This window comes from Lissotriton helveticus, chromosome 5_1 (genome assembly GCF_964261635.1).
Source record: "Lissotriton helveticus chromosome 5_1, aLisHel1.1, whole genome shotgun sequence".
NCBI classification, from domain to species: Eukaryota; Metazoa; Chordata; class Amphibia; order Caudata; family Salamandridae; genus Lissotriton; species Lissotriton helveticus.
This window is the reverse complement of record NC_136065.1, coordinates 101,727,995-101,755,887: the sequence shown is the minus strand read 5'-3', so window position 1 is coordinate 101,755,887 and position 27,893 is coordinate 101,727,995. Positions and strand designations below refer to the sequence as shown.

The following is a 27,893-nucleotide window of genomic DNA, read 5'->3' as shown; positions in this document are numbered from 1 at the left end:
ATTGCGAGACAGCATATTGGAGGAGGAGGAAGAAGTTTCCAATTCAGGGGCTGCAGTTCCCACAGACACACCAGGTGCACTTTCTCCATAATTAATCAATTACTCCGGATAGCTTTAACACATGCACACTAACAGTGAGCTCGGGCGTAGGTGGGGGCAGGCGGAGGAGGGTGGGGGAGGGAGGTAGGGAGTTCAGAAGTTAGGGGGGAGGAGGAGCATGAGAGGCAAGGGAGAGGGGGGGGAATAAAAATGAGTAAAAGCAGACTGGAGACATCCTTGTATGGGTAAACACTAACGTCCAGAGGTTGCTGTGAATGTTGATCCGTCGCTTGACGCCGCCCGACCTCAGGGTTGTGGGCTTAAAGGCCGTGCATATCTAACAACTGAATGAGAAATACGCACTGACGATGGCAGTGCAAGATGTTTTATAACTGTATGCAATATATCTCAGACCTGCAATGAAAAACGTTTAAAAAAAAAAGAAGGATAGAAGATATGTACTAAAGGAATCCTTACCAGGCTCTCTTAGGCGCTTACAGTCTAATTCTACAAACGGTGAGGATAGAAGATATGCACTACAAGAATAATCCTCATCAGGCTCTTTTTGGAGCTTACAGTCTAATTCTACAAACGGTGAGGATATAAGATATGCACTACAAGAATAATCCTTATCAGGCTATTTTAGGAGCTTACAGTCTAATTCTACAAACTGTGGGGAAAGAAGGTAGGCACTACAAGAATAATCCTTATCAGGCTATCTTAGGAGCTACAGTGTAATTCTACAATCGGTGGTGATAGAAGATATGCACTACATGAATAATCCTTACTAGCAGCCCGTCCCGACGTTGTCCGGGTATGAATTGCTTCCGGCCAGTAGTATATTGTTTTGTAGGATTTCGTTTTGATAGCATTTCTTATCTGTGACAGACCTGTGAAACGCTCCGATTCACAGTGCACTGCTGAAGCACTTAAGAGTGCGCGTTCAGTAGTGTGTGAACTCAAGTTTCCCTACTTTATTTTTCCTTGCAATATTATATAGCGCAAACTCGACAACATGGCATGAGCACAATTTACATTACAGAAGAACACATTCATTTGTGGTAGGCACGGGGAGACAAAGCGATTTGCTTGGAATCACAGGATGTTGAGCTGATGCCGAGATTCGAACGTAGCTCCCCAGCTCTAAAGTTCGCAATTCTAGAACTTGTGGCGGGAGGTGTGTCTAAAAGTGTATGTCGGTGCTGGCCATCAATGAGAGAGACCTGTGCATTTTTCAAATCGGTGGTGAAAAAATATGAGTATGTTGCTGGAGATGTGGGCCGCCGTGCCACCAATGTACTTACTGGGGGAGGGTAAACACCCATTATTCCGCAACTTTCTTTCCGCATACCAGCACTCCGCATACTTTCCTTACGAAAGTACCATGACTCCTCAATGCCATTATAACGCATGGCATTACATTTTATATGCTTTTCCCACGCATACATTTACAACGAAATTCGTTGTAAATGCATGAATGGTAAAAGCATGGTTTTTTTATGTTTGGATAAGGTAAGTATGGGTATAGGGCTATATGTTTTGGGGTACTGAGGTATATGTTTTGGGGTGTTTGGGTAGTTTAAGGGTTCAGATATAGTTTTGAGTTATGGGGTACAGGGGTATTTTTAGGGTTCAGGGCTAGTTTTGGGGTATAGGGGTATTTTTAGGGTTCAGGGCTAGTTTTGGGGTATAGGGGTATTTTTAGGGTTCAGGGGTAGGTTTGGGTTTTGTGGTACAGGGGTATTTTAAGGGTTCAGGGCTAGGTTTGTGTTTTGGGGTACAGGGGTATTTTAGGGTTATGGGGTAGGTTTGGGTTTTGGGGTACAGGGGTATTTTTAGGGTTCAGGGCTAGGTTTGGGTTTTGGGGTACAGGGGTATTTTTTGGGTTCAGGGATAGGTTTGGGTTTTGAGGTACAGGGGGATTTATAGGGTTCAGGGCTAGGTTTGGGTTTAGGGGTACAGGGGTATTTTTAGGGTTTAGGGATAGGTTTGGGTTTTGGGGTACTGGGTATATTTATAGGGTTAAGATGGGTTAGTGTTTAAGGGTGTTGGGGTATTTTAAGGAGTAAGGGTGGGTTATGATTATGGGGTGCAGGGGTATTTAAAGGGAGCAGGGTGGACACCCGGAGCTGGAATGTACAGAACCTGGGAAGAAAAAACAAAGAAATATTGGGCACAACGCTCGCTTTTTTTTCCGTAATCCCACGCCCCGCACACGCCCCCAGCACACGCCCACAGCACACGATATGAGACATGGCATGAAGGGCGAAATGTACCACACGGCCCCAGCGTTTGTCACGCCCCCAGCACACGCCCACAGCACAACGCAGACACGCCCACAAGGGACTACTTTGCTGGCACGGTTCTTTTACCTTTTAAATGTATATAGTGGGCGTCTGCTTAGCCTATGTCCTTCTGCCGCAACTGCCCTTTCCAACGCTGTATTGGGTGTTGTGATTGGTGCTGTGGTTCCTGAGATTACCCGCCTCGAATTTGTGGGCTCTCTCTTTATTATATTAGTATAGATAAAGCTCCCTTAGGAGCTTACAGTCTAATTCTACAAACTGTGGGGATAGAAGATAGGCACTACAAGAATAATCCTTACAGGCTTTCTTAGGAGCTTACAGTGGAATTCTACAAACTGTGGGGATAGAAGATCGGCACTACAAGAATAATCCTTACAGGCTCTTTTAGGAGCTTATAGTCTAATTCTACAAACTGTGGGGATAGAAGATATGCACTACAAGAATAATCTTTAAAGGCTCTCTTAGGAGTTTACAGTCTAATTCTACAAACTGTGGGGATAGAAGATATGCACTACAAGAATAATCCTCATCAGGCTCTCTTAGGCGCTTACAGTCTAATTCTACAAACTGTGAGGATAGAAGATATGCACTACTAGAATAATCCTTATCAGGCTCTTTTTGGAGCTTACAGTCTAATTCTACAAACGGTGAGGATAGAAGATATGCACTACAAAAATAGTCCTTATCAGGCACTTTTTGGAGCTTACAGTCTAATTCTACAAACGGTGAGGATAGAAGATATGCACTACAAGAATAGTCCTTATCAGGCACTTTTTGGAGCTTACAGTCTAATTCTACAAACTGTGGGGATAGGAGATATGCACTACTAGAATAATCCTTATCAGGCTCTCATAGGAGCTTACATCTAATTCTACAAACAGTGAGGATAGAAGATAGGCACTACAAGAACAATCCTTATAACGCTCCCTTAGGAGCTTACAGTCTAATTCTACAAACTTTGGGGATAGAAGATATGCACTACAAGAATCATCCTTATTAGGCTCTCTTAGGAGCTTACATTGTAGTTCTACAAATTGTGGCGATAGAAGAAATGCACTAAAATAATCCTTACCAGGCTCTTTTAGGAGTTTAGGATGTCATTTTATGACTCTACGCCCGATGGTTGCCTGGTGGGAAAGCTTCTGCTCAGTGCAGGAGGCCTCAGTTGGTTACGGTGATAATTCATTGATGACAGCAATTGGCCTGATTGCTACATTAGGTAAAATAATTCTGTCATTACAGGTATTAGGTGTGTTATGAAAAGTTATGATAAACGCAGTAGGCCTGACATTGATTGTAAAAAGCATACGTCAAAATCGAAAGGCATTTAAGAGTGGATTGTTATTTCTCTGTATTCCATTCCATGCGGTCACCTTCTCTAAACCAGGAGTTCATTGTGGAATGCTGCTGCCTACATGATATCACTGTTTTGACACTCCAAGGTGGCATATATATTGGTTCTAAATGTGACGGCCACACAAACTCTAAAACAATGAAAGACTATTTACAATACCTTTTGAAGATGGACACCCGCTGCTATGTTTAGTTTTGCTATTACAAAAATATGCCCACTGTAAATAGAAGGCAGTGTTTCCTTTTTTTCTACTTGTATTCTTTTAATTTATCTTGCATATGTTCTTGAGTTTATGTGTCTTTTTTTGTGGTTCTGTCAGAAGGTCAGAGTGTGTGTCTGATGAATTATTGTGTCTACAGGCATCAGTGACCTATTGGCAGTGCTAATGCTTGCTTAATAAGTCCTTTCACCTTTCTTCCATTTTCCACTTCCTGGGACTTCATTAGGGCTAAAATGCCTCTGTGTGATTTTTGGGCATACTACTTTTTTTTTTTTGCAGAGTTTTATATAGCGCGATCTAGACCCGAACCGAATCAGGTATCAGAGCGCTTTACATAGCACCAGTTACGTTACATGAGGACACACATTCATTTTAGGCACGGGGAGATTAAGTGCTATGCCCAGAATCACAGGAGGTTTTTGGCGTCGTTACCGAGACTCGAAATCCCCAGGTCCGAGGTCGAGCGCCTTAGCCGTTAGGCCAACCCCTCTCCCCTTGTATTCATACATTCACCTCCCAGGTGACAACTTGTACTCTATTATATTTATAAGGCACACATCACTGATAGTTAGTCGCTGAGTGATATGGACAACAAAGTCAAGAGTATTTATAAGTATGGATGGAGATGCTGACAAAACACAGTGGTGATGCAATCAGACTGAGTCTAGGGCTCCAGATTGCCAGGACTTCCTTTGTCCTCATGTCTTACTCAAGTCCTTGCTGTTCCCAGGCCGTCCATCACTGCTAGGAATACATTTCTGTGGTCATCAGTGTCCTTCTTAGGAAACAGCACAGCGCATTATGGGACATGGAGTTTTCTTTTTACGGTTTTGGTATTGTCAAAAAATGCCAGCATTCAAAGTCGAGGTGGGTGAGAAGCCAGATATGACGCTGGCTGAAGATGTCACACGTGACACGGGTGCACAGATGAGCTGTGAACTTTGCATGCTGGGATTGATAACACTTTTACTGTTCCAAGTTTTAAAAAGTCTCACAATGAACCTCATTGTTGCCTAAACAGTCCTAAGTGGCTGAAGGTATAACCCTTGACACTGAGATACTTGGCAGCTCTGAAAAGGTGACACAGTTTGCCCCCTAAGATTCATCTGGCTGTGGTGATTCTGTTGCTTCCACAAACAGTCGAATACTGAGGCCTTGGGCACATGAAGGCAGCAGCCATTGCATCTCACCTCCTGAAGAGAAGCGTTCCTTCACCAACACCCCTGCTGAGGATCACACCTGTACTCAGCAGCTCAGACTGTGTGTTTTCTCCATGTTCTTGCTTTGTACACAGGACTCACAAGTTATTCTGTGTCAGGCATGAGTCCATCTTGAAGCCATGGGTTGTACTTGGTTACTGGTACCTGCAGTTTTGTTTTGCTCTTATAAATGTCTTGAGAAGTACTTGTTTATTTGGGGGTTTTGTAGTTCCAATATGACATCTTTTGGCTTCTACAAAGGGCTTTGGGATACAAAAAACACAAATACAAGGTGGCCAGAATTGCATTCAAATTCTGACCAGAAACGCACACTGACTTCAGATCACAGAGGGGAGACAGCCAAACCTCTTACGGGGTCAGGCACACTGATGCTAGATCACTGAGAGGACACACCCAACCTCTTATTGGGGGAGGGAGAGTCATGCGCACTGATGGCAGATCACAGAAGGGAGACACCGCATCGGCCTTTTAAGGACCAGCATCTGGTGCAGTATATCTGGTGCTGGTGCAGTGGGCTCCGGTGCCACTACAACTGCTGAACTACTGAAAGCAATGCCACGAAATGGTGAGACAGGAGAGGGGTTGTAAAGTCGAGAGCGATGGACAGCAACACGAGAGAAGGAAAGTGATGAGAGAAAGATGGCAGTGCAGAACAGGGGGAGTAGCAGCAACTTGCATAAGGCTCGCTGCGGAGTGTCGTGTAGTTCCTACCAATCCGTAGGATCTGTGCATTTGTTAGCCAACACAAACTAAGGGTTTGGTGCCAAGACAGGTTCTGGGCACCCCTACAAGATATATTAGCCTATACCAGCTAGCTCAGGAGTAAAAGGATTCTGGCAACCACCGAACAGGACACCCACGACCCCTCAGGGATCGTGGAAACAGTACAGTACTTTTTGCTCGGTCACTCGTGCCCACTTACTCGGAGAGAGATATGCAGAGAATGCACCGTGGGATGCTTTCAATAGATTTATTGAACAAAAGTTATTCAAGTATAAAATATATGTGCTGCGACAATCAGGAGACAGAGGCAAATGAAAGTGATTACAAGCATCAACATCGTATATAGCAGATAGAGCTCTACCATGGTGCTAAACACTGAATATATGTAGGCATACAGACAGAGCGGTAATCAAGCGTACTCCTATGATGCAAACCTTCCTTAAGTGTACCCAGCATGTATGTGGGTGTAGAGCCAACAATCCCTTAGGAATGACCCCACCCCATTACCTGATGGAAGAGAATGAAGGACCCTGTCTTGGTCACAAGTTGGACACCCCTCACAGAATGTCTGACTGTTGCATTGTGAAGACTTCAGCATGCAGGGACCCTCGTAGTCAGCAGAAGTGCCTCCTCTACCCACCTATCAAAGGTGCCGATCTTTTACATCAGAAGGTAGCCTTGAGATGTCTACCTAGACAAATGATGTTATGATTAGGCACATAGCCCTGTCACCTGTGGATGAAGATAGGTATGACATTTGTACATTCTATGGTAATTCTTGTACGTCCTCATGAGTAATAAATGAGGCTAGTTCAGAGAAACTAATCGACATTTGTCACACACCTAACTGTGCAAAAGGTCACCACTGAAAATGTTATTATGGAAAAGGCAGGACAATGTAGGCAAAAAGCCGCTTTTCTACATGGGTCTAACTTAGGGAATAGAACAAAAGCAGCGCTAGGATCACTTTCAATCACTTTGAATGTGATGCTGCGCCTCTTTCTTCTTCTCCAAAGGATGCAATGACTTCTCACGTGTAATGAGGTCATGAGGAGGGCGCGAGGCATCAGTCAATCACTTTGCGCTCTTGTGATAAAGAGATAGCTGGCGATTCACTCCTCATGAAGCTCACTCCACTGCAGCTTCACATCCAATCACTTTGCACTCTTGTGATAAGGAGAATAGTGAGCCCCTCCTCAAGAGTCTGACTGTGCACTGCAGTTTCACATCCAATCACTGTGCTCTCTTGTGATAATGAGAATAGTGAGCCCCTCCTCTAGAGTCTGACTGTGCACTGCAGTTTCACATCCAATCACTGTGCTCTCTTGTGATAATGAGAATAGTGAGCCCCTCCTCAAGAGTCTGACTGTGCACTGCAGTTTCATCATCCAATCACTTTGCGCTCTTGTGATAAGGAGAATAGTGAGCGCCTCCTCTAGAGCCTCACTGTGCACTGCAGTTTCATCATCCAATCACTTCGCGCTCTTGTGATAAGGAGAATAGTGAGCGCCTCCTCTAGAGTCTCACTGTGCACTGCAGTTTCATCATCCAATCACTTCGCGCTCTTGTGGTGAGGAGAATAGTGAGCCCCTCCTCAAGAGTCTGACTGTGCACTACAGTTTCATCATCCAATCACTTTGCACTCTTGTGGTAAGGAGAATAGTGAGCCCCTCCTCAAGAGTCTGACTGTGCACTAGTTTCATCATCCAATCACTTTGCGCTCTTGTGATAAGGAGAATAGTGAGCGCCTCCTCTAGAGTCTCACTGTGCACTGCAGTTTCATCATCCAATCACTTTGCGCTCTTGTGATAAGAATAGTGAGGCGCTCTTCAAGAGTCTCACTGTGCACTGCAGCTTCACATCCAATCACTTTGCGCTCTTGTGATAAGGAGAATAGTGAGCGCCTCCTCTAGAGTCTCACTGTGCACTGCGGCTTCACATCCAATCACTTCGCGCTCTTGTGGTGAGGAGAATAGTGAGCGCCTCCTCAAGAGTCTGACTGTGCACTGCAGTTTCATCATCCAATCACTTCGCGCTCTTGTGATAAGGAGAATAGTGAGCGCCTCCTCTAAAGTCTCACTGTGCACTGCAGTTTCATCATCCAATCACTTTGCGCACTTGTGATAAGGAGAATAGTGAGCGCCTCCTCTAGAGTCTCACTGTGCACTGCAGTTTCATCATCCAATCACTTTGCGCTCTTGTGGTAAGAATAGTGAGGCGCTCTTCAAGAGTCTCACTGTGCACTGCAGCTTCACATCCAATCACTTTGCGCTCTTGTGATAAGGAGAATAGTGAGCGCCTCCTCTAGAGTCTCACTGTGCACTGCGGCTTCACATCCAATCACTTTGCACTCTTGTGATAAGGAGGAGAATAGTGAGCGCCTCCTCTAGAGTCTCACTGTGCACTGCAGTTTCATCATCCAATCACTTTGCGCTCTTGTGATAAGGAGGAGAATAGTGAGCGCCTCCTCTAGAGTCTCACTGTGCACTGCAGTTTCATCATCCAATCACTTTGCGCTCTTGTGATAAGGAGAATAGTGAGCGCCTCCTCTAGAGTCTCACTGTGCACTGCGGCTTCACATTCAATCACTTTGCACTCTTGTGATGGTGAATGCATCCTCGTTGAGCTGGTGGTATAGACGAAAGGACATCTGCTGTTCTCTGTCCTCACTACTGACACTGGAGGCCTGGAGGAGGAAGTGAGGAGAGTGTGCACAAGGTCACACCTCTACAAGTACACCTTCATGTGAATGAGTTCAGCCAAGAGCCCTACAGTCCTCACCAGACAATCTCACACACTCTCCAGCCTTGGCTCCTGCTATATCATTTTTCACTGAGAAACCTGGAATGAAAAGATACAATCTGGAATCCCATTTGCCTGTCCTGACGTGCCTCTCTGCGCCTCTCACAGTGAATTGGAAGGTGCGTTAGGAAATGAATTTCTCTCTCACCTTCACGTTTTGGAGGTTTTATGTAAAACTATTTAAAAAATAAGATCATCATTGTCATATATGAAACATTTAGGTAAAAATTCACAAAAATAAAAAAATAAAGTGCACATCTTTTACAAATAAACATTGGACTGACATAAAAAAATAATAAAAAAAATAAAAATAAAAAAAACCCTGATTTCTCGCTTTTAATATTTGAAAGTTATAGTTTAAAAATAGTAGCCAGATGAAGCAACTGTGAGGTCTGCTGTGGGTAAACTGTGCACATCCACTACACCAGCCTCAGCTCTGCTTCTTCTCAGAGAAATACATCATTATGTTAATATTGGAAAATAATATGTGAAGTTATTATAACTGAACTAAGTGGGAAACGGGTGTATATGCTTTGAGAACAACAATTAAAAACAAATTAAACAATCGAACACATACCACACATCCGCCGCTGCAGCGCCAGAGGACAGTCCTTCTCCCACCCTGCCGGGTCATGGAAGACCCTTCCACTTCCCCTCCACGTCTGAACAGACCTTCATTGACGGACTTCAAGAAGGGACTAAAGACCTGGCACTTCGACTGAAACCTGCAGCCCAACACCCTGATACCCTAACGGGTGATTAGTCGTGCTATACCAGCACCGCAGGAATGATTGATTTCTTGGTTTCTATTAAATACCTCGTTTATCTCAGTCCCAGCATGCACGTGGGATTTGCGTGAGAGGTAGATTTGTTTCGGAGGGTCACATCTAGCTGCTGTTCTTAACGTTTCATGACAAAAATTGCTTTTAACTCAGAATGGCCTGTATACACACAATAACATCTGAAAAAATGTGCAGACACAAGATAATTGTAATATGTCTGAGCAACCCGGAAATGTTTGTGGAGTCTTGAAAGCACTGCAGGAGGATGATAGTGTGTTGTATTAATGCTGGAAAATACAATTATTGCACATTGTTTACAGAGTCTGCCTACCTTTGCATAATACATATTTATTAGACTACAATAGTGACTTGTGCAGTAGGGCAGATATTTCACAAAAAAACAACGTACGCATGGCAGTCTGGAATTGTGATTGAATCTTTAGAGTGTAGGTACTCTTATTGTTTAAAAAAAAAAAAAAAAAAAGAGTTCTGTATTGTAATATATCTTCATTAGCCTCGTCATGCTCACAAGTTCAATCAATCAATATTTGCTTTATTCGATTCAAGTATTAAATCATAAAAGCACAAGTATCATTCAACATTTAAAAATAAGCATTCATAATAAAAAAGTTTATCAAGCTAAAAACTGATTAAAATCCATTACAATTACCATAGATATGAAATAACAGACAGATTTCAAAGTGTTAGCCGCATGCTCAGGTAGTAACAAAATCATCATGTGAATCAGTTAGTTTCAACAAGAGTTGGACCTTGCATAGATGACATTGTTCTGACCGCCCCTTTCAGATATTTTACAATGTGACTAGTGACATTTTCATCCGCTAGAGATTGATGTCCTATAAATGCGGGTCAACATTGCCTCAAGCCTAGCATCTTCAAATAAGGCACAATCCATCTTCTCCTAAGTACAGTATAAAATTTACAAAAAAACAATGTGGATTGTCAACTGTTTAGATACATTGACACAAGGACAGGTGCAGGGAAAAAGTGACCAGTCGTTTAATTGGGGAAATGTAACCAGATTGTGAAAGTTGCCTAAGCGTAGGCGCGTCAGTAAGAACCTATCATAAGTACTTGGGGTACACAATAAATACGGTTGTATCCCTGTTTGAATCAAGAGCAATTGATTGACTCTAACTGTCTGTTTCATAATGTTAGAAGACAACCTGATCGTCTCCAGATGATTTAAACAATGTTTTTAAGTCCTTCCTCGAAATATGAAGCATAGAGTCAGGATTGTCAAACAACTCAATGTGGTCAAGGTCATCAAAAAAATGTTTTAACATATGCGAGCCAGGGGATGTAATTTACCTGCTGCAGTTTCAAACAATCTAAAATCACTTCCCGATTTAGGCCTGTAGACACACCTGTCCAGACCTTATGCCATAATTAAATCGGCTGGATTTTAATAAGGTCAGACGGGTATGGCAGGCCCAGTGCGGCACGGCAGATGGAAGTAGCTGTGCTATCAGGGACAGCCAAGAGGTATCTCAAAACTATTTTCAACTTGTTGGAGTGGCTCTTCATTTATATGGCCCCAAATGCCAGCCCCATACAAGGCAACAGAGATACATTTGGCTTTATATATTACCAGGAGGTCATCAATAGGGTGCTTGCCCAACCTCCTTGCAAAATTAATCAGAGCACCTGTTGCTTTAGCAAAAAGTAATTTTCTGCAATTGACAGCTTTAGCCCACAAACTTCTATTGTGAAAAACAACCCCAGGAGATGAAAAATGATCTACAAAATCCCGCTTTGTATGAAAATATTGCAGCACTTTACACTGGGCTTACTACATGTGGGAGTGCGGGCTTGATAAACAGAGCTTGGTTTGTTAGCAGTAGGTGAGTTATCCATTGGTACAGAGTCTCTCCTCTTGGTCTTCTCCAGAATTACTGGGTGGGGAGCTGAAAGGGTTGGCTGTAGAAGATGTTCCAGGCTCCTCTTCGGTCTTGGTAGGGTCTAACCGGAGGCTCATAGAAGAAGAGATAGAAATGGAGCCGTCAGATACTCTGTTCTAAGTATCAGATTATCTCTACCAATCACCACACCTGGGAGTGATGGAAAGGACGATCGGGCAGAATGTGCACTGGGAAAAACCCAGTGTAACTAGGGAAACAGGGAAAAACGATAAAGAAGAACCACCCCCCAAACTTAACACGCGGTGGCAATGTGAAGCAAGACAAGGTATCCCTACCCTCCCCTTAATATACCTCCCGCTTTCATCTTCCAAGTCCCCGGAGGCGGTACCACTCACTGGCTCCGCCGCAACTCTCCTGAGTTGCGGCCGCTCTCCAGCCTCCTCCGGTGGACACCACCAATCCTCGGTCCACCGAATCCTTGTCTTCTTCCTGACCGACTTCAGGCCCCGCATTCTCCTGGATTCCCGCGTTATCCTCCTCAAGTTTCCTTCGGTCTTCAGCGTCTCGTCTCTTCACTTGTCCTTCCTCTTCTTCGCTGGTCAAAGACGACTCCTTCTCCCTTTTTCATTGGACCGTAACATCCACTTCCTGGTTCATCTCCGCCTAATTCCGAGGTGTTTACTGGGCCTCGCTGTGGAGAAACATTACACTGGGATAATGATTGATAGACACGTGATTCCTCCTCCAAGTCCCAGGATGCACTAGGCTGTCGTTGAACCATTAAATATTCGTTCCAGGACGACTTAAAGGTAAGGCTGCCGTCCTCTTTCTCACACTACATTTCATGACAAAGGTTTTTGAGATGTTAACTTTAAGGTCCAGGCTTGACATATAAGATACGAAACTCGTCACTATTTTTTGCAGACAGTTCGGGGTGCGGGCTAACAGGACCGCATCATCGGTGTATAATAATACGCCAATTGCCCTGTTGCCAATGCAGGGCAGGTCTTGACAGTCCCGTGCTAAAAAGTCTCCCAAGCAGTTTATATAGAGGGTAAAAAGGAATGGTGCGAGCACACACCCTTGCCTTACCCCCTTTCCAATGGGAAAACTAGAACTAAGCTGACCCTTTCTGTCGTAACAAACCCTAGCCCGGGCCTCTAGATAGGATTGTTTTAAGAAATTAACTAATTGACCTTCCACCCCCATTTCCTCTAGAATTTTCCAAAGCTTTGGTTATTGACACAATCAAACGCTAAGCTCAAGTCAGCAAAACACATATACAGACTCCCTTTTATTGCTTGGACATATTTTCCTATAATGAGGCTCCGATTCAGGCTCTGTTCGATTGTGCCCAGACCAGTGCGAAATCCGTACTGTAAATCTGAAATGATACCTGTATCCTCAGCCCACGTCTGCAATCTATTTAAGACCACACGCCCGGCGACCTTTACTATGGAGTCCAACAATGAAATGGGGCAGTAGCAAGCAGGGTCATAGCGATCAAGTTACAAAAACACTGTCCACAGAATTAAATTGTAAACCCTGGCAAAGAAATATCAGCTTAATTCACAGGTGATGGATCACAAAAGCCTTACCATTTAAGGGAAAAAGGAGAGACAAATAGGTACCCATTTGTGGTTGATTTGTACAAAGTGAAAGCAGAAAACCTGGATTCATCACGGTTTTCCCGCTTAACAAAATTGTGTGTTCTTAGGTAAATATGTCATTTTACTGAGCTTCCTTTTTCTTCTCTATCGCCTATGAAAGCACCTTCAACGTCCTGAGTTTCGTTACCAGCGGTATAAAACCTATTGCTTTTGATTTAATGGACTATCCTGTTGCTTTATCTAGAAGAACCTGGGCAGGGCGGATTTAGCGTTCGAGGTGACTGATGTGTCAATAGTTTTTGGGGCCCCTCCCTTCCATGACCGCCTTCTCTAAAGATTCCCTCACTACCACCTTCCAACAGTTCCACTCATCTCTACACAGCCCCTGTACCCCACGCATTTCTTTTGTTTTATAGATCTATTCTTGACAACTCTAGGGTGCCCAAGCACTTTACATCACACACGTTATACAGAGTACAATTAATCTTGTGTGTAAATCAAGCTGCTGGAAATGTTGCACAAACCAATGAGGATTACTGTTCTGCGACCTCCATGTACACGTTATTTGCAGAAGCATATTAACCCTCTACTACTCTACGAGGAGTCAAAGCTGCCACCAGACAAGGCTTTGATCCCTCTCCAGCAGAAACATTAATCACCTGCCTTATCTTGACATTTTTATTGTTGCATGAAAACATGCTGGACACAAGGAAGCAAAACACACAAGATGATGGACGGAATGTTGCACAATGGCAAAACATTCACCCCCACTCACAGATCTGGGTTTAATCCATCGTTATTTTGCTCACCAAGCCACCCCAGTTCAGACATGGCCATATGCAAATCAGTCTTGACCCTGTGCCTCATGGGAACAGTCCAGCCCTGCCTGCCAAGCCATGTCTTCCCTGGACCGGAATCAAGCATCCTAGGACCGGTTTCTGGCTATCAGCCGTCTTCAGCCAGGATAGCTTGACTCCATTGGCGTAGTGAACACGGGACCCACGTCTGGGCATACCCTTCCCACATAGCGTGAACAGCAAAACACACAAGATGATGGACGGAATGTTGCACAATGGCAAAACATTCACCCCCAGTCACAGATCTTGGTTTAATCCATCGTTATTTTCCTCACCAAGCCACCCCAGTTCAGACATGGCCATTTGCAAATCAGTCTTGACCCTGTGCCTCATTCTGCCCATCAACTGTTTTTGCATTTGTCACCCCGAGTGGGACGGGTATGCTCAGACGTGAGTCCCGTGCTCTCCATGCCGCTTGAATCAAGCTATCCCGGCTGATGAGGGCTGAAAGCCCGAAACCGGTCCTTGGGTGATTGTTTCCAGTCCAGGGAGGACCTGGATTGGCAGTTCGGGCTAGACTGTTCCCATGGGGCACAGGGTCAAGACTGATTTGCATATGGCTGGGTTCAAACTGGAATGGCATGGTGAGCAAAATAACAATGGATTTAGGCCCAGATCTCAGTACTGGGGTGAATGTATGACATTGTTCTGCATTCTGTCCATCAACTGTTGTTTTTGCATTGGACACAAGGAAGAAGCAGGTGCTTTTAAAAATTTTTAATAAAATGTTACTGCTGAGCACAGCGCCTCTCCCAGCTCAGCCCATGTGCGGCTGCACCGGTCGCACTATCCTAAAGCCGCACTGAATCTGGGTTACATACAGGGTTCACAAAACAACTGTCTTGTCTCTTAGTTCACTAATAATAGCACTGACACCAGAGCAGGGGCATGAATGGTTTCTAAGGTACTGTATACAAACAATCACTTTTAAGAAGTCTTTCTCAGTGCAGCGCTATAATTGTGACCTATTAATGTCACAGGTCTGCAAGTCAAAGAAATACACATTTTTTATTCTGCAGGCTATCATATTTTACATGACTTTTTGGGGTATGACTAACATGGCAAGTATTTTCTGGGCTGGTATAAAAAAATTGTGGAAAGAGATATGTAGTGGTCGGTTTCACATGAGGCTTCTAGTTGTCATGGCAACATGTTGGAGGGTCATTGTTATAGAAGATAACATGCAGATATTGGTGCGATAGGTATTTATTAGGAGCAAGAAATGCCCGCTTACAACTAAATGCAATACAATACTCCTGCCATGTAACCTACAAAGTGATTCCCAACCACACACTGACTACTACCTAATGCTATAGCAGAGCTGAGGAATGAGAGGGTTAATGTTCCCCAATGGCTTTAAAAAATCCAGTTATTATATGTAATCCAGTTATTATATGTAATCCAGTTACCATATAACATATACTAAGGTGTGCGAGTCACCGTGGATGCGCACTAGCCGTATGCTGGAATCTAAATATGGCACTGAAATTATGCAGTCATAAGGTGTCCAAATCACTGTGACGCGCACTTTAGCATATCTCTCTCAGCCCCATGGTGTGCGAATCACCGACCAAGTGCACACACTTTTCCAAACATGCTGCGTGTAGTTCACAAAGTGCGAATCAGTGACGATGCGCACCTTTACTGGCGATTCAGCGGCCGACGCCGCCTCCTCAGCTTCTGGCCTTCCCAAGATCATGATACATTAATGGAATGTGCGTGCACACACAAGATGTGCTCCAGTGACTGCAGACATGACCTTGCTCATAGACACCACTAAGGAGGGAGCAGTTCAGCACCACGTGCACAGAACATGCACCGTTAAGCAGCACGAGCAGAGGAGAGGTGTGGTGCAGCGGCCAGGGCAGCTGACTTCGGAGCACAGGGCTCACGGTTCGATCCCCGGCTCCAGCGGCAGCTCAGCTCAGCACCATGTGACTCTGGGCAATAGCTCACTTAATTTCCACAACGGCCCCCAGCTCCTTGAGACCCGTAAGGGTGAGTAGTTGGCGCTTTACAAATACGGATTTACATTTCACGAGCTTTCAAGCCAGACCTGCACTCCTTCAATTATGCAGCATGTGAACCATTCCTGCTTGTAGACGTCCTGCTACACCACGCCAAGGACGTGCACTACCGGAGCGCACAGTAGGGTCCTCTTTTCTGATACCCGCAATGTCTCAATACTGTTTGCTCCCATCGCTCAATGCTGCAGGCGTCCAGAATAGGAACAAAATTGCAGGCTCCCAGTCGTTGCCAGCTTGTAGAAGAGGACACAAGCAGGTATTGAGGTGATAGGCATTTATTAGGACTAACTGTATGGAGTAATCACACAAACGAACAACCTTCCAACACCCCATTCCATTCTAGAACAAGGTGTTGGTAACTAAGATACCACAATTGTGAAGAAGATTCTTTGGAAAGTTAGTGATTAAACTGGGGATCGACAGTTGAGGTGTGGGCTCTTCACATCAGGGGTTGGCTGACATCTATATATTAATACATTTACATGAAAGAAACCTGATATTCCAGTCAATGGAGTTACTACCCACTCCCAGGACACTTTTCTCCAAAGGGAACGTTTTATTATTTAAAAGTGTCTAGGCTTGTGCTCCTCGTCACATTGTTATCACAGCAGGGTGGGGGGAGTGGGGAAAAGGATGAGGGTCTGAAGCTCCCTGCAGCTCTCACACCAGCCTCAGCTTTGTTCCACTCCAGAGACCGAAGTATGGGAAGAGCCTCTCCGTGAAGGGGGCCTGCGAGAAGGAGTAGAGACGCTCCATAGAGTCAACATTATACAGGGACAGCCGCCCCCCCTCGCAGTCCAGATACACCCCCAGCTTCTGGGGCATCTCGCACGGGGATAGAGAGGTCTCTGGAGAGGTGAGAGCCTTGTACTGACCATTACGCACCTGCACAGCCCAGACTCCCTCCTCAGGAGACCGTGTGAAGATCCCCTTCCTGTTCACAGACTCTGCTGCGACCCCCACATGCCACCCTCCTCCCTCCTGCAGCAGCTGCACCTCCCAGTAATGTCTGCCGGAGGTGAACCCCTCGCTGCCCAGCACACAGTGGTAGTAGGTAAATCTCTTGGGGGTGTCCAGCAGGCGCTGCGCTGGGTCCGTCTCTCTCACTCGTCTCCCCCCCTCAGACACGAGGAGCCGAGGATGAGCCGTGTCAGGATCCAGAGTCACCATCACTGCAGAGAAGAGATTCATAATTAGAGATTTAATGACAGAAAGAAAGGCTGTAATTAATGCTTTCTGTTTAAGCTATGATTAATTTACACCACATCTGGCAGGTGCACGCTGTGCTAGAGATCGCACTGCACTAGCCTGCTCACTACACTAAAGCGTACATTTATCTAAAGCGCACACTACACCAAACAGAACAACATAGACAGGGCATTCTCCTACACACACCACTGCACCATACAACATGCGTGGTGTAGTGTACTACACTACACCACACCACACAGTGCTAGACCGTACACTGTACTACACAAATACTGCCGCTGATAGGGCACTGTCCTACGCAGTACACTGTATCAGATGGTACAGAGTAAGAGAGCTAATGGAAGGTACACTGTACTAGTCTGTACACTGCATCAGAGTAGCAGATTCTAGAACATATACTGTACTAATCAGTATGCTGCATTAGATGGTACAGAGTGACAGAGCTACTGCAATGTATACTGCACTAGTCAGTACATTGAATTCGATGTATGGAATGACCGAGCTATAAGAAGGCATACTTTACTAGTCTGTACACTACATTGCATGGTACAGAGTAACAGATACTAGAACGTATACTGTACCAGTCAGTACCCTGCATTAGATGGTACAGAGCTATTCCAAGGTATACTGTACTAGTAAGTACACTGCATTAGATGGTACCTACTCCAAGTGTAGGAAAGTGCCTCTTTCGGATATAGTTAGCCCCCACTTTTTGCCTGGAAAATTATGTAATTTCAATTGGAAGCGCACATGGTCCCTGCCAACCAGGTTCCCTGTGCCTATCTCCTACCCTAAACTGTACCTTTAGTCCTTTGTAGAAGGTACCAAGGGCTTTGGGGGCTAAAGAGGGTCCCTAAAGGGGTGCAACACGAATTGTGCCACCCTAAGGGACCCCTGAACAAGCGAGTCTTGGTGCAGACAAAACCGAGGAGTCGACATGGCACACATACCCATACCCACAGACACTGCATGAGATATAGGTGAGACCCCCTCTAGCAGGCATTATCCCTAAGGCAGGGTGCACTATATCTCTGTGAGGGCATATCAGCATGAGCAGATATGCCCCTGCAATATCCTCGTCGATTCCTGGATCTTGTAAGTGACCAGGGAAGCTATAGTAAGTACATGGGCTAAGGACTCTTCATTACAAGTTCCCCAGCTCCAAGATGGATTCACTGAAATATGGGATGTTTAGTACCAAACATCTCAGCATAATACGCCTGCACTGTTTCCGGACACATTTATTAAAAAGTGCAATTAGAGGACCCCTTTGAGGGGCCCCCTGCAACCTCCCAATCCTTAGTGTGGTCTCCGACTGGCCTGAAGCAGCCTTCTATCACCAGTACAGATTCAAAGAGCTACTAGAAAGAATTCAGTATTAGTTCGGTTACACTGCAATAGATGGTACAGAGTGACAGAGCTACTACAATGTATACTGTACTAGTTAGTACACTCCTATTATATGATACAGATTGCAAGATCTACTGCTGGAATGTATCCTGTATTAGTCAGTACACTATATTAGATTGTACAGGCACGCAGCTACTTTATGGTATAATGCACTAGTGAGTGCACTGCATTAGATGATAGAGTGAGAGAGCTACACTAAGGCACACTATACTAGCCAGTAACTTAGTGGTTCTTTATTGTGCAATTATTTAAAATCGTTACAAATCTGCTTCATTTTCATGTATCGGGTAAGAAAAAAGGAAAAAGAGGATAAAATTAAGATTTTAAGTTCGTAGCCAACATGCGTGTTCTAGCTGGGATATCTGGGTTCACTAAAATCTATGAAATCATAAAAGCAGCAGTCCAGGCTGAATCTAAAGTGCTAGTGCATAGGGAAAACAACTGCATCTATGAACCTAATTTTTTCATCCTTTGAGTGGGCCATTTATCCCAGTAGATTATTGTTCCTTTATGGTGCTAGGGTAAAACCTTTGTGTTAACTGTCCCAGCATTAATTGTGTGTACAGTTAAAAACAGCGTTTGCTGGTATTTTCCTCAATTCGGTACGGGATGCGCGAGTTGGCTAGTTTGACGTGCACTGTTGGTCTTCTATTCTTGGTTGATTGTGTTTCATTCTTTGATGTGCAGGCCATTAAGTTGTTGTAGCTCTGGCTTGGAGGCCAGCTAGTTGCTGCTAGTGGTTTTAGTAGTATTTGTAAGAGCGATCCAAATTACATTAGTGAATTTCCCTAGTCTGGCCACGGTTTGTACTGTGTTGGTGGAGAAACAGGTCTGAGACTACTCTGCAGTGTCTACGGCCGTGACTCCTGCAAATTGGGATTACCAAGCAATGTCGCTCTCCAGCCATCTTTGGACAACAGCACAGTAGGTGAAGCCAGGATCCGCGTTGGTAGCTACATATACGACAAGCGATTGAGTTGTCCCGGAGGGACCAGGAGAGGTTGAAGTCCACAATTGGTACTGCAAGAAGTCTCATGTATGAGATTCTCTTCCGAGCTTGAACTGACAGGGCTTGCTCTAAATAAGGCTGGGGTATTCCCAGGATATAGGAGGCATCTATTTTAGAGAAATTGGGTTGGCGGCGAACGCTTTCCAGGTCCCTTTCAAATGAAATTTTCTTAACGTGTTCATTCACTGACTTTTTCCAGGCTGAGACCGGCATGTCCTGGTTTTACAGGTTTTGAACTTCTATTTCAAGTAAACTTGTGGCCGCTGCCAACTGGGCCTAACATGAGGAGCCTGCCTCTTCTAAGATGGTTTTGATTTGAGCTTTCAATGAGGATACTGAGGCATGCAAAGTGCTGATGTAATATTTTATTGTGTCCCCTAAACATATGAGACCCGGACGAGCGAGTCCCAGCTCCAGTCTCACTCTGGCTCTCCTGGCCTGTCAGGGGAGCATTAGAACCTTCTTGTAAGTGGAAATATGGAAATACATGAGGAACCTGTTAAGTGAGCCGGGAAATGCTAGATGACCATAGTTCAGGGAGGGGACGAGGTTGGCTCTCAAGACTTGATGGGTTCTGCAGTTTGACTATGTAACAGCTGGGTTAGACGTTTTAAGCTGCAAATGATGTCGTCCCGCTTGCTTATTAGATGCATTAGATGGGCCACTGGTTTTGCCCAGTCTGATAGCCTGACGTCAATATACTTGTGACACGTGCATGTTTTAATTTGCTGATCACCTAGGCGCCACTGGGCAGTTTTCTTTCGAGGGTACTTCCCAAAGAGGACTATCTTGGTCTTCTCCTGGTTCACCATGAGATTATTCTTTTTTTTTTTTTTATAAAACCTTTATTGTGCATCACATGAATACAGATACGGGCCTACAACCACTTGGCCAGCCTCGAAATCAATTTGTAGCACGTTCGTCAACCAGAAAGCACCTCAGTAGTTCACCATTCCAACAAACTGCACACATCACAAAAGACAATTCGAATAGACGCGACCACTGAGTTAAAGGAGCAAATAAGGTTCATTTTAAAATATACGATAATAAGGATCAGATGGCATACAATCAATCTAAGGGCATAGGGTGGGTAATGCACACATCAGGATGTCCACAGAGCTAATAATCAGTATCAGGTTGCTGGTGCTACAGTACACATATCAGGACGAAGGAATTTCTAATCACAGTTCGCACCAGTCATCGCCCACCCCATGAACGCCAGACCACCTTAGTAAAGTTAGCAATATCCCAAAGTACAGGTATGCCAAGGGGCGCGATACCTAACCTCCATACTGACCCAAAAAAGAGAAAGAGAAATTAAAGGAAACAGAGAAAAGAGAAGTGAGGGAAAAAAGGACCCATAGAAACTAAGGAAGGACAAGAAAACAAAAAAGAGAGGACCCCTCCCCTACCCCCCACCCTGCACCCCTGCAGAGGCTATGGCTTACCCCCCCTAGCAGCGTGCCTGTCGCCCATAAAAGAGTACCCAAAATATAGTGATAGAAAAGAAAAGAAAAAAATAAAACCATTAATAAAACTAAAGGAGGGCCATCCATACTGGCTCCCGGCCACCCCCTCCCGCAACATACCCAGATCCCTCCCCAGAATACAAAACAGAATTAAGGTCAGTCAATACCGTAAGAATTGGGGAGAATCTTCCACGTACCACGCAAATAGCTATCACAAAAGATCGCGCAACCCTCGCCTCCGCCAGCCATATTAGTGTCAACATTTGGGGAAGCATATTATCCCTGGCCCGACCTTGCAAGTCTACCCGGGCATGCCCGTCGATTTATTCCCTCAGCAGCCAAAGTAGTAACCCAACGTGTCCAAGCAATACTGGATTTCAGCAAACAAAGACAAAATGGACGTCGCCGGCCACCAACAGAGTCCTCACCACTTGCGGCCATCTTTCCAAAGACAGTCCCGGTATTCGTACTCCACATCAGGGAGGCCAAGACGAGAAAGACACTGCCTGGGGTATCAGTGACGGTGCGATAGACCAGGCCGCCGGCAGTTGCTGAGAAAGGGACCCGTCAGAGTAGTCCAAACACACGGAGGTCTGTCCACAGGCCACGGCAGGATCCGGGATCATCAGTTCCCCTCCGTACACATTAGCGGCCACAACACCACCCGCGTAGATAGTGTGGGGCAGGTCTGCATGCACCCCGGACCCATCCGATCGTGATGTCTCCAGCGTACGCACCACCTCTTCAAGCTTACTCCCCAGAACTAGGGAGCCATGCTTTCAGACAGACCAAAGGTCACCAAGAGCGGCAAGAATATCGCCATACGATAGTGTAGTCCCCTTCTCCTGTGCCACCATTCCGCCTGGTATCGCACACTTCCCACCTCGCTGTGTCGTGATAGTCGGGACGGCACATTCCGCCCCCCCAAGGCGGCCATCGGGCATTCCCATCGTGAGGGGAGATTGGGAGTCAGCCATGGACTATAGCAATCCGGTCAGGCCACCATCAGATGCACTGTGACAGTGGGGGCCGTCACCCAGGAGGTGATCTCTGGTTACGGCCAGCCTCGCTCCGGCTGAGCGTTAACGGGAAAATCGGGAGCGGTCCGCGAAATCCGGGCAGAGTTGCAATCCGCGTCGGAGCAGCACACCCTCGATAAGCCGACTATTTTCAATCTTTCCCTCGGGCCAGCACATCAGGGACGCACTCCGACCGCATCTGTTATCACGGAGAGCGTCGAGATTATTCTTTTGATTGTACCTGTGGAGTGCATTAAGGGCTTTCTGTAGGCCGGTCCGCGTATGGTTCATTACTGCAATGTCATGGACATACTGGAGAATTTGGAGCTGCACTTTGGCTAACTTTGGTGTTAGTAGACATGCACCTTCCAGTGTTCTTCCCGGGTCTGCTGTATAAAGATTAAAAAGCAGGGGGGAAATGGAGGGGGGACAGCCTTGTTTCAGACCATTGTTGGTTAGCACCTTTGCTGTTGCAGTAGATTGGCTGGTCTTTATGCGGACCCATGTTCCCTGATGTAGTACTGTTATTGCCATTAGTAACAGTCGGGGGATTCCCCAGGAACTAGGTTTTCCCACAATTTTCCTTGATCCACCCGGTCAAATGCTGCACTGTAGTTCACTAAACAGCAAAAGAGAGGTGGTTGTGTCAGCTGTGTAGCTCGATGTGCCAGGAAACCCAGTGCTAGGATGTTATCCGTGGTAGAACTTTCGGGCCTAAATCCTGATTGAAAGAGGGGAAGGATGTTATGATCATTTGCCCAGGCTTCTAGTTCTTTCAGTCGTATTCTTGCATACGCTTTAGCTTCTAGGTCTGATAAAGTAATGAGGCAATAGTTTCCCGGTTTCGTGGAGTCCCCTTTTTATGAATTGGGAATAAGATGGAATTATTGAGGTGGCGTTGGCCTGTTTGAATAATGGTTTAAGCTGTCCCGACCAGTATTCATGTGAGGCTTGAACACTGATGTGGGGACCCCGTTAGGTCCTGGGGATCCATCTTATCATTATTTTTGATTAAATCAGTTACCTCTGCAAAACTAGGTGTTTTGGGGACCTGGCGTGTTACTGAAGAAGATTGTTGTGGGTTGGTATATGATGTATTCTGATGGTTAAAGTATAGCTGTTTTGTGTACTTGACCCACTCATCGGCTGTAACTCCAATCTCTTTTGTTTGACCGGTGTTGCTGTATTGATTGATGTATTTCCAAAGTTGAATATGTCTCGTTTCTTTGAGGAGAGATGATTTTCAGCCATTCTGCCTTAATCTTCTTGAATTTTTTTCTGCCAAACTTTCTTTTGGTGCTATGCACGGAGAGCTAAGATTATGTGGGGTTGCAAGTTTTTGTTCCCTTTTTTCATTGCCTTTGTAAGGCTATGTTTGATTAGGTATAATTCCGTTGGTTTGATAAGTAGGTTAGTGAGTAGCCTGCGTGTGGATGAATCCAGATCCGCCCTATAGGGCTTGTTTTTTGTCCGCTAGGAGTGCTTCCCAATGCCCTGGGAGGGGGACTGTACATATTTCTGTTGAGTTCAACTCTTTGGATGTAATTCCCTCTGTGAGTTTTAGGCTGAGCTTTGCAGACCATTTTATTTTACTCGGGACTTTGCAGCGCTCTTCCCCGGTTGGAGCCCCTAGAATTTGCAGTTGTGGGGCGACTTTCCCTTCTAATTGGTGGCCCTCAGCGGTCTGTGGTCACTCTCATCCCTGTTGCCCACTTCAAAATAGTTGAGGAAAGATGCCAAGCGATCTGAAATGAAGATGTAATTAATTGTGCACTTGCCCCTGAAAGAGGTGAGTGGGAGCCAGAGGGGCTCCTCGACCGCTTTAATAGCATGCACCGAGCCCAGGCTGTTACTTTGAAAGAGGTGCTGCAAGAGGGCAGCCTCTGTGGAAGATAGGGGTTGGTTTGCGGGTTCCCCAGCTCCCGAGTATCAGGTCAATGACAATAACTGGGAAATGTGAAACGTATTTGTTTCACAGGTGATCACATTTTGTTGCCAATGCCTGTTTTTTTTTTAAATGAGTGGCAGGGTTAACAACAGATAATTGACAGGAGACGGATTGAGTTGTTGTTGTTGCTGCATTTTAGCCAGCTGATGAGTGCTGCTTGCAGATCTGTAGTGTTGGTTGCCATTGAAGTAGAATCTATTCTGCGCCCAAAGATATTCAGTTTTATGGCTGCGGTGTGAAGTTCATGGACACTTAAAAGAATTAAAGGTTCAGTAGCCCAGGTCTCTTGTAAACAAAGGATGTCGTTATTTGAATGTATTTAATTGCTGAGTTGGTACTGAGGAGTTTTTTAAGACAAGCGACATTCCAGAATATGATTGATAGTTGTGAGACGATTCCGAGAGTTCTGGTGCTGATCCAGGTGCAGTCGGCCTTTGTGATTTTAATGTTGCCGGCGTGAGAGCAGGCCTTCAGATCGGGTCAGAGTTCACGGTCCAAGAATTTGCGTCTGCTCACAGGAGGAAACTGTCCTGTAATGAAGTGTGCTTGTTATCCTGTACCCATTGTAGGATGTTCGCTTTGATGTAAAATTGTTCCCTTGATGGCTGCCGGCCGTGCCCCTTAGAACTGAGTAAACTACGTTCGTTGGCAGGAGTACTTTTAACACGTAAGGATATTTCTCTGGTGCGGGGAGTGCGGTGCCTATGCCTCATTTCGCCATCTCTTCTGGTGTTAGCCCTTCCCAGATATTGTGGCTCAGTCCAATCGAGGTCGATTCCCCATGAGTATAGCCAGGCAGGCGCAGGAACTTGACCCAGGCTAGCTCATCAGATTGTATAAGGCCAATGTGGGGATATGCTTAAATAAGCAAAGTATATTGCCCCGTTTAGAATGTCATAGTGCCCTCAATGCCCTATCTGGGGGTGAAGATTACCTCGTGAGTAGGTTTGCTGGCTTGATTCTTCTTGAGTGTAGCTCTGGGTACAGTCTGAGCAAAACTTGAGTTGGGACTCGAACCGAAGTCTTGATAACTGATTTCTGGGCTGAGAGTGGGGCTTTGGGATGGTGGGCTAGTTGCAGCGCAGAGCAGCTGGGGGGGCGGAGATGACGGACGCTGATTAATGCGTGTCCTAGTAGTTGGATCTTGTTCCCTGGACAGGCACAATTGAATGGGACACCCGATTAGAGTTTTATTTACCGGCATGACCACTGCAGCAACCGGGCTCGGACTATAGCACACAGGATCTTTTGGGGCCAAGCACGCCATCACAGAGTGCCCGGAGGCACTTAAAACAGTGGCAGGGCTCCCGCGGGCAAAGCCCGGGCCAAGGGCGGCCCAGTCTATGCCCGTCCGAGACCGGAGGAGGCTGGGCTGGGTCTACGCTCTTGGCTCGCTCTACTTCAACCTTTGGGACCTCATCACGACAAGTCTAGTCATCCTTCAGCTCCAGTGGCAGAGAAGCAGTTAGGGAGGCAGCACTCTTTGTAATTGTTGGTATCAGTGGTAAATATCTATCTGAGGCTGGTTAGAGGGTTGAGGTGCTTGGGTGTTAATGGACATTGTGTTTTGGGAACCGGGGTCTGTGAGGCTAACATCCCGTGCATGCAAGTAGAGCCTGAGACTGCTTATATTTGTGGTGAAACGAGCAAAGGCATACTGGTCAGAGTTCGCGATGGGAAAACGCAAAGTGACCACGGATCTTGGGAGAGCTAAGCCCGGCACAGTAGAGTATGGGCTCTTTTCTCCAGTGGGCTGCAGGAGTGCTTGACAAGGAGCTATAGCTGGAGATCAGTCGTCTCTACAGGTCCCCTGTGAATGATCCACCCCCACCTACATCAGCAGGGGCCCTTATGGCCATGGACAGCGCTAATGGATCATTAAACAACTCTGGGATGCAAAGATTAGAAGGTCTAGACAGTCGCACATCGGGCCACCAGCTACCACTTACACCCAGTTTTCTGGTCAATAATTCTAGGGGGGGTGGGGGGAGTTGATGTACCTCTTAGCCAAGGACATGTGGGAGGCACATAAGCAACTGAGAATTACTGGATTGGCCACGGGTGGGAGACCAGGAGGAGTAGAGTTGGTCGGGCAAGGGACCGAGAGCCAAGCTGACAACCCAGAAGCCTATTATTATTATTATTAGGGATATTTGTAAAGCGCCTGGTTACGCAGAAAGCGTGTCCCCGCGCTAGAACTGGGGAAGACAGATGAGGGGGGAGACCTAATTAACTTTGAAAGAGTTGCGTTTTAAGTTTCTTTCGAAAACTCAATTCTGAGGAGTCCAAGCGAAGGTTGAGGGGCAGGTCATTCCAGCTTTTTGCCACCAAGTAGCGAAAGGACCTCCCTCCCATGCGAGTCCTGCTAACCCTAGGGACTTTTAACAGGCCTCCGTGTGAGGAGCGCAGGGCGCGTGATGGTACATACCTGGTGATAAGGTTATTGAGTGGGGCTGGCGCCTTTCCAGCAAGAATCCGATGGCAGGTGCATAGGGCCTTGAATGCAATTCTGCTTCTTACTGGCAGCCAGTGGAGGGTCTGAAGGGCAGCTTTGGAGTTGGATCTTTTGGGGAGATTGAGGATAAGGCGGGCTGCCGCATTCTGTAACACCTGAAGGCGGTTTGTTGCCTTACAGGTTGCTCCCAGATACAGTAGGTTTCCGTAATCCAACCGTGATGTGACGAGTGCATGCACCAGCGTTCTACGGGCGGACGTAGGGAGGAGAACAAGGACCTTCCGCAGGCTTTTCAAAACACTGAAGCAGACACCCGCCACCCGGTCTATCTGGGGTCTAAAGGAAAGGTCCGCGTCGAGCCAGATGCCTACGTTTTTGACTTCCTGACGGGGCGTTGGGGCTTCTCCTAGGCATGGTGGCCACCACGCTGATGACCAAACAGATGGATTCTTCCCTACCACGAGCACCTCGGTCTTGCTACCGTTAAGTTTGAGGCAATTGGTGGACATCCAGGTTGCCAGTTCTTGCATGCAGATTCTGAAGCTGTCCATAGCAAGGGCAGGTGCACGCGAGAGGGAGATCACCAGCTGCGTGTCATCGGCGTAGGACACAATTTGCAACCCATGACCTACAGCAATGGAGGCCACTGGGGAGACATAGAGATTAAAAAGAGTGGGACTCAGGGACGATCCCTGGGGAACTCCCTGGCCCAAATCTATGTCCCTAGAATAGTGGTCGCCCTGGCGGACCTGAAAGCCGGGGGACCTCTTTTCTATCCCTGAAATTGTTTTTAAACATTGTACTTGTACTGACTGTGGTTACTGTTCGCTCATAGGGCGTTAACCTTGGAGGTGTATTTGTAAATACATCATTGGTGGTTAAAAACGTAGTTTACCTTCTGGAATTTAACGCGCGCTGCATTGCGCGACAGCAGAGCATTTACCTCAGCGCTGCCCTTTCGGTCGCGGTCACGTGACTACTCGTGACTCATCCGCCATCTTGAGCAGGGAAGGGCTGCGCTCCAGTCTATCGAACGCTCCCTCCCTTCCCGCCTTTTTTTCATGCATAAAATCAAAGGTACTTCCCGTCCGCGCAGCGGGCGGGCGCAGCGGGCGCGCCGGCGGCGCGCCGGAGGCGCGCCAGAGGCAAGCCCGTCTGCGCCCGTCCGCGCCGGGACCGGGCCCAGGGCCACACATCCTGCCAAAAATGTATCGGCAAGTATCTTAACTTACTCCAGACTTGATCTACTTGCCTTATGTCTACCTGACACGTCCAAATGTCTAAAAAGGAACCTCTTAGATATTCATAAAGACACGACCATCGCTTGTCCTCACTGCTTCTACTCCATCCCCCTTCTTCCTCCCCTTCAAACCATGGGCACTCCAATCAACTATGATACAGGTGATACCACTTCTATAGCTCTTATCAATGCCCGTTCTCTTGGCAAGCACAGGCAGGAAATATTTGATCTTATTACTGACTACTCTCTCGACATTTTGTTCATCACGGAAACGTGGACAGATGAATCCTCACAGCCAGATCTGGTCATCG

General features: G+C 46.1%; 1 protein-coding gene across 2 annotated transcripts in view; it reads right to left on the bottom strand.

Moving 5' to 3' along the window:
- LOC144754225 (E3 ubiquitin-protein ligase TRIM39-like) overlaps positions 1-27,893 on the bottom strand; it is a 574,742-nt gene that overhangs the window by 448,222 nt on the left and 98,627 nt on the right. The window contains exon 6 of one of the 2 annotated variants that reach the window (XM_078641814.1): positions 14,577-16,995. The exons of the other annotated variant lie outside the window; for it this stretch is intronic. Within the exon in view, the coding sequence (XP_078497940.1) occupies positions 16,484-16,995 (512 nt within the window). The 3' untranslated portion in view covers positions 14,577-16,483. Of the gene's footprint in view, positions 1-14,576; positions 16,996-27,893 lie in introns of those variants that run through there. 2 annotated transcript variants of the gene reach the window in all.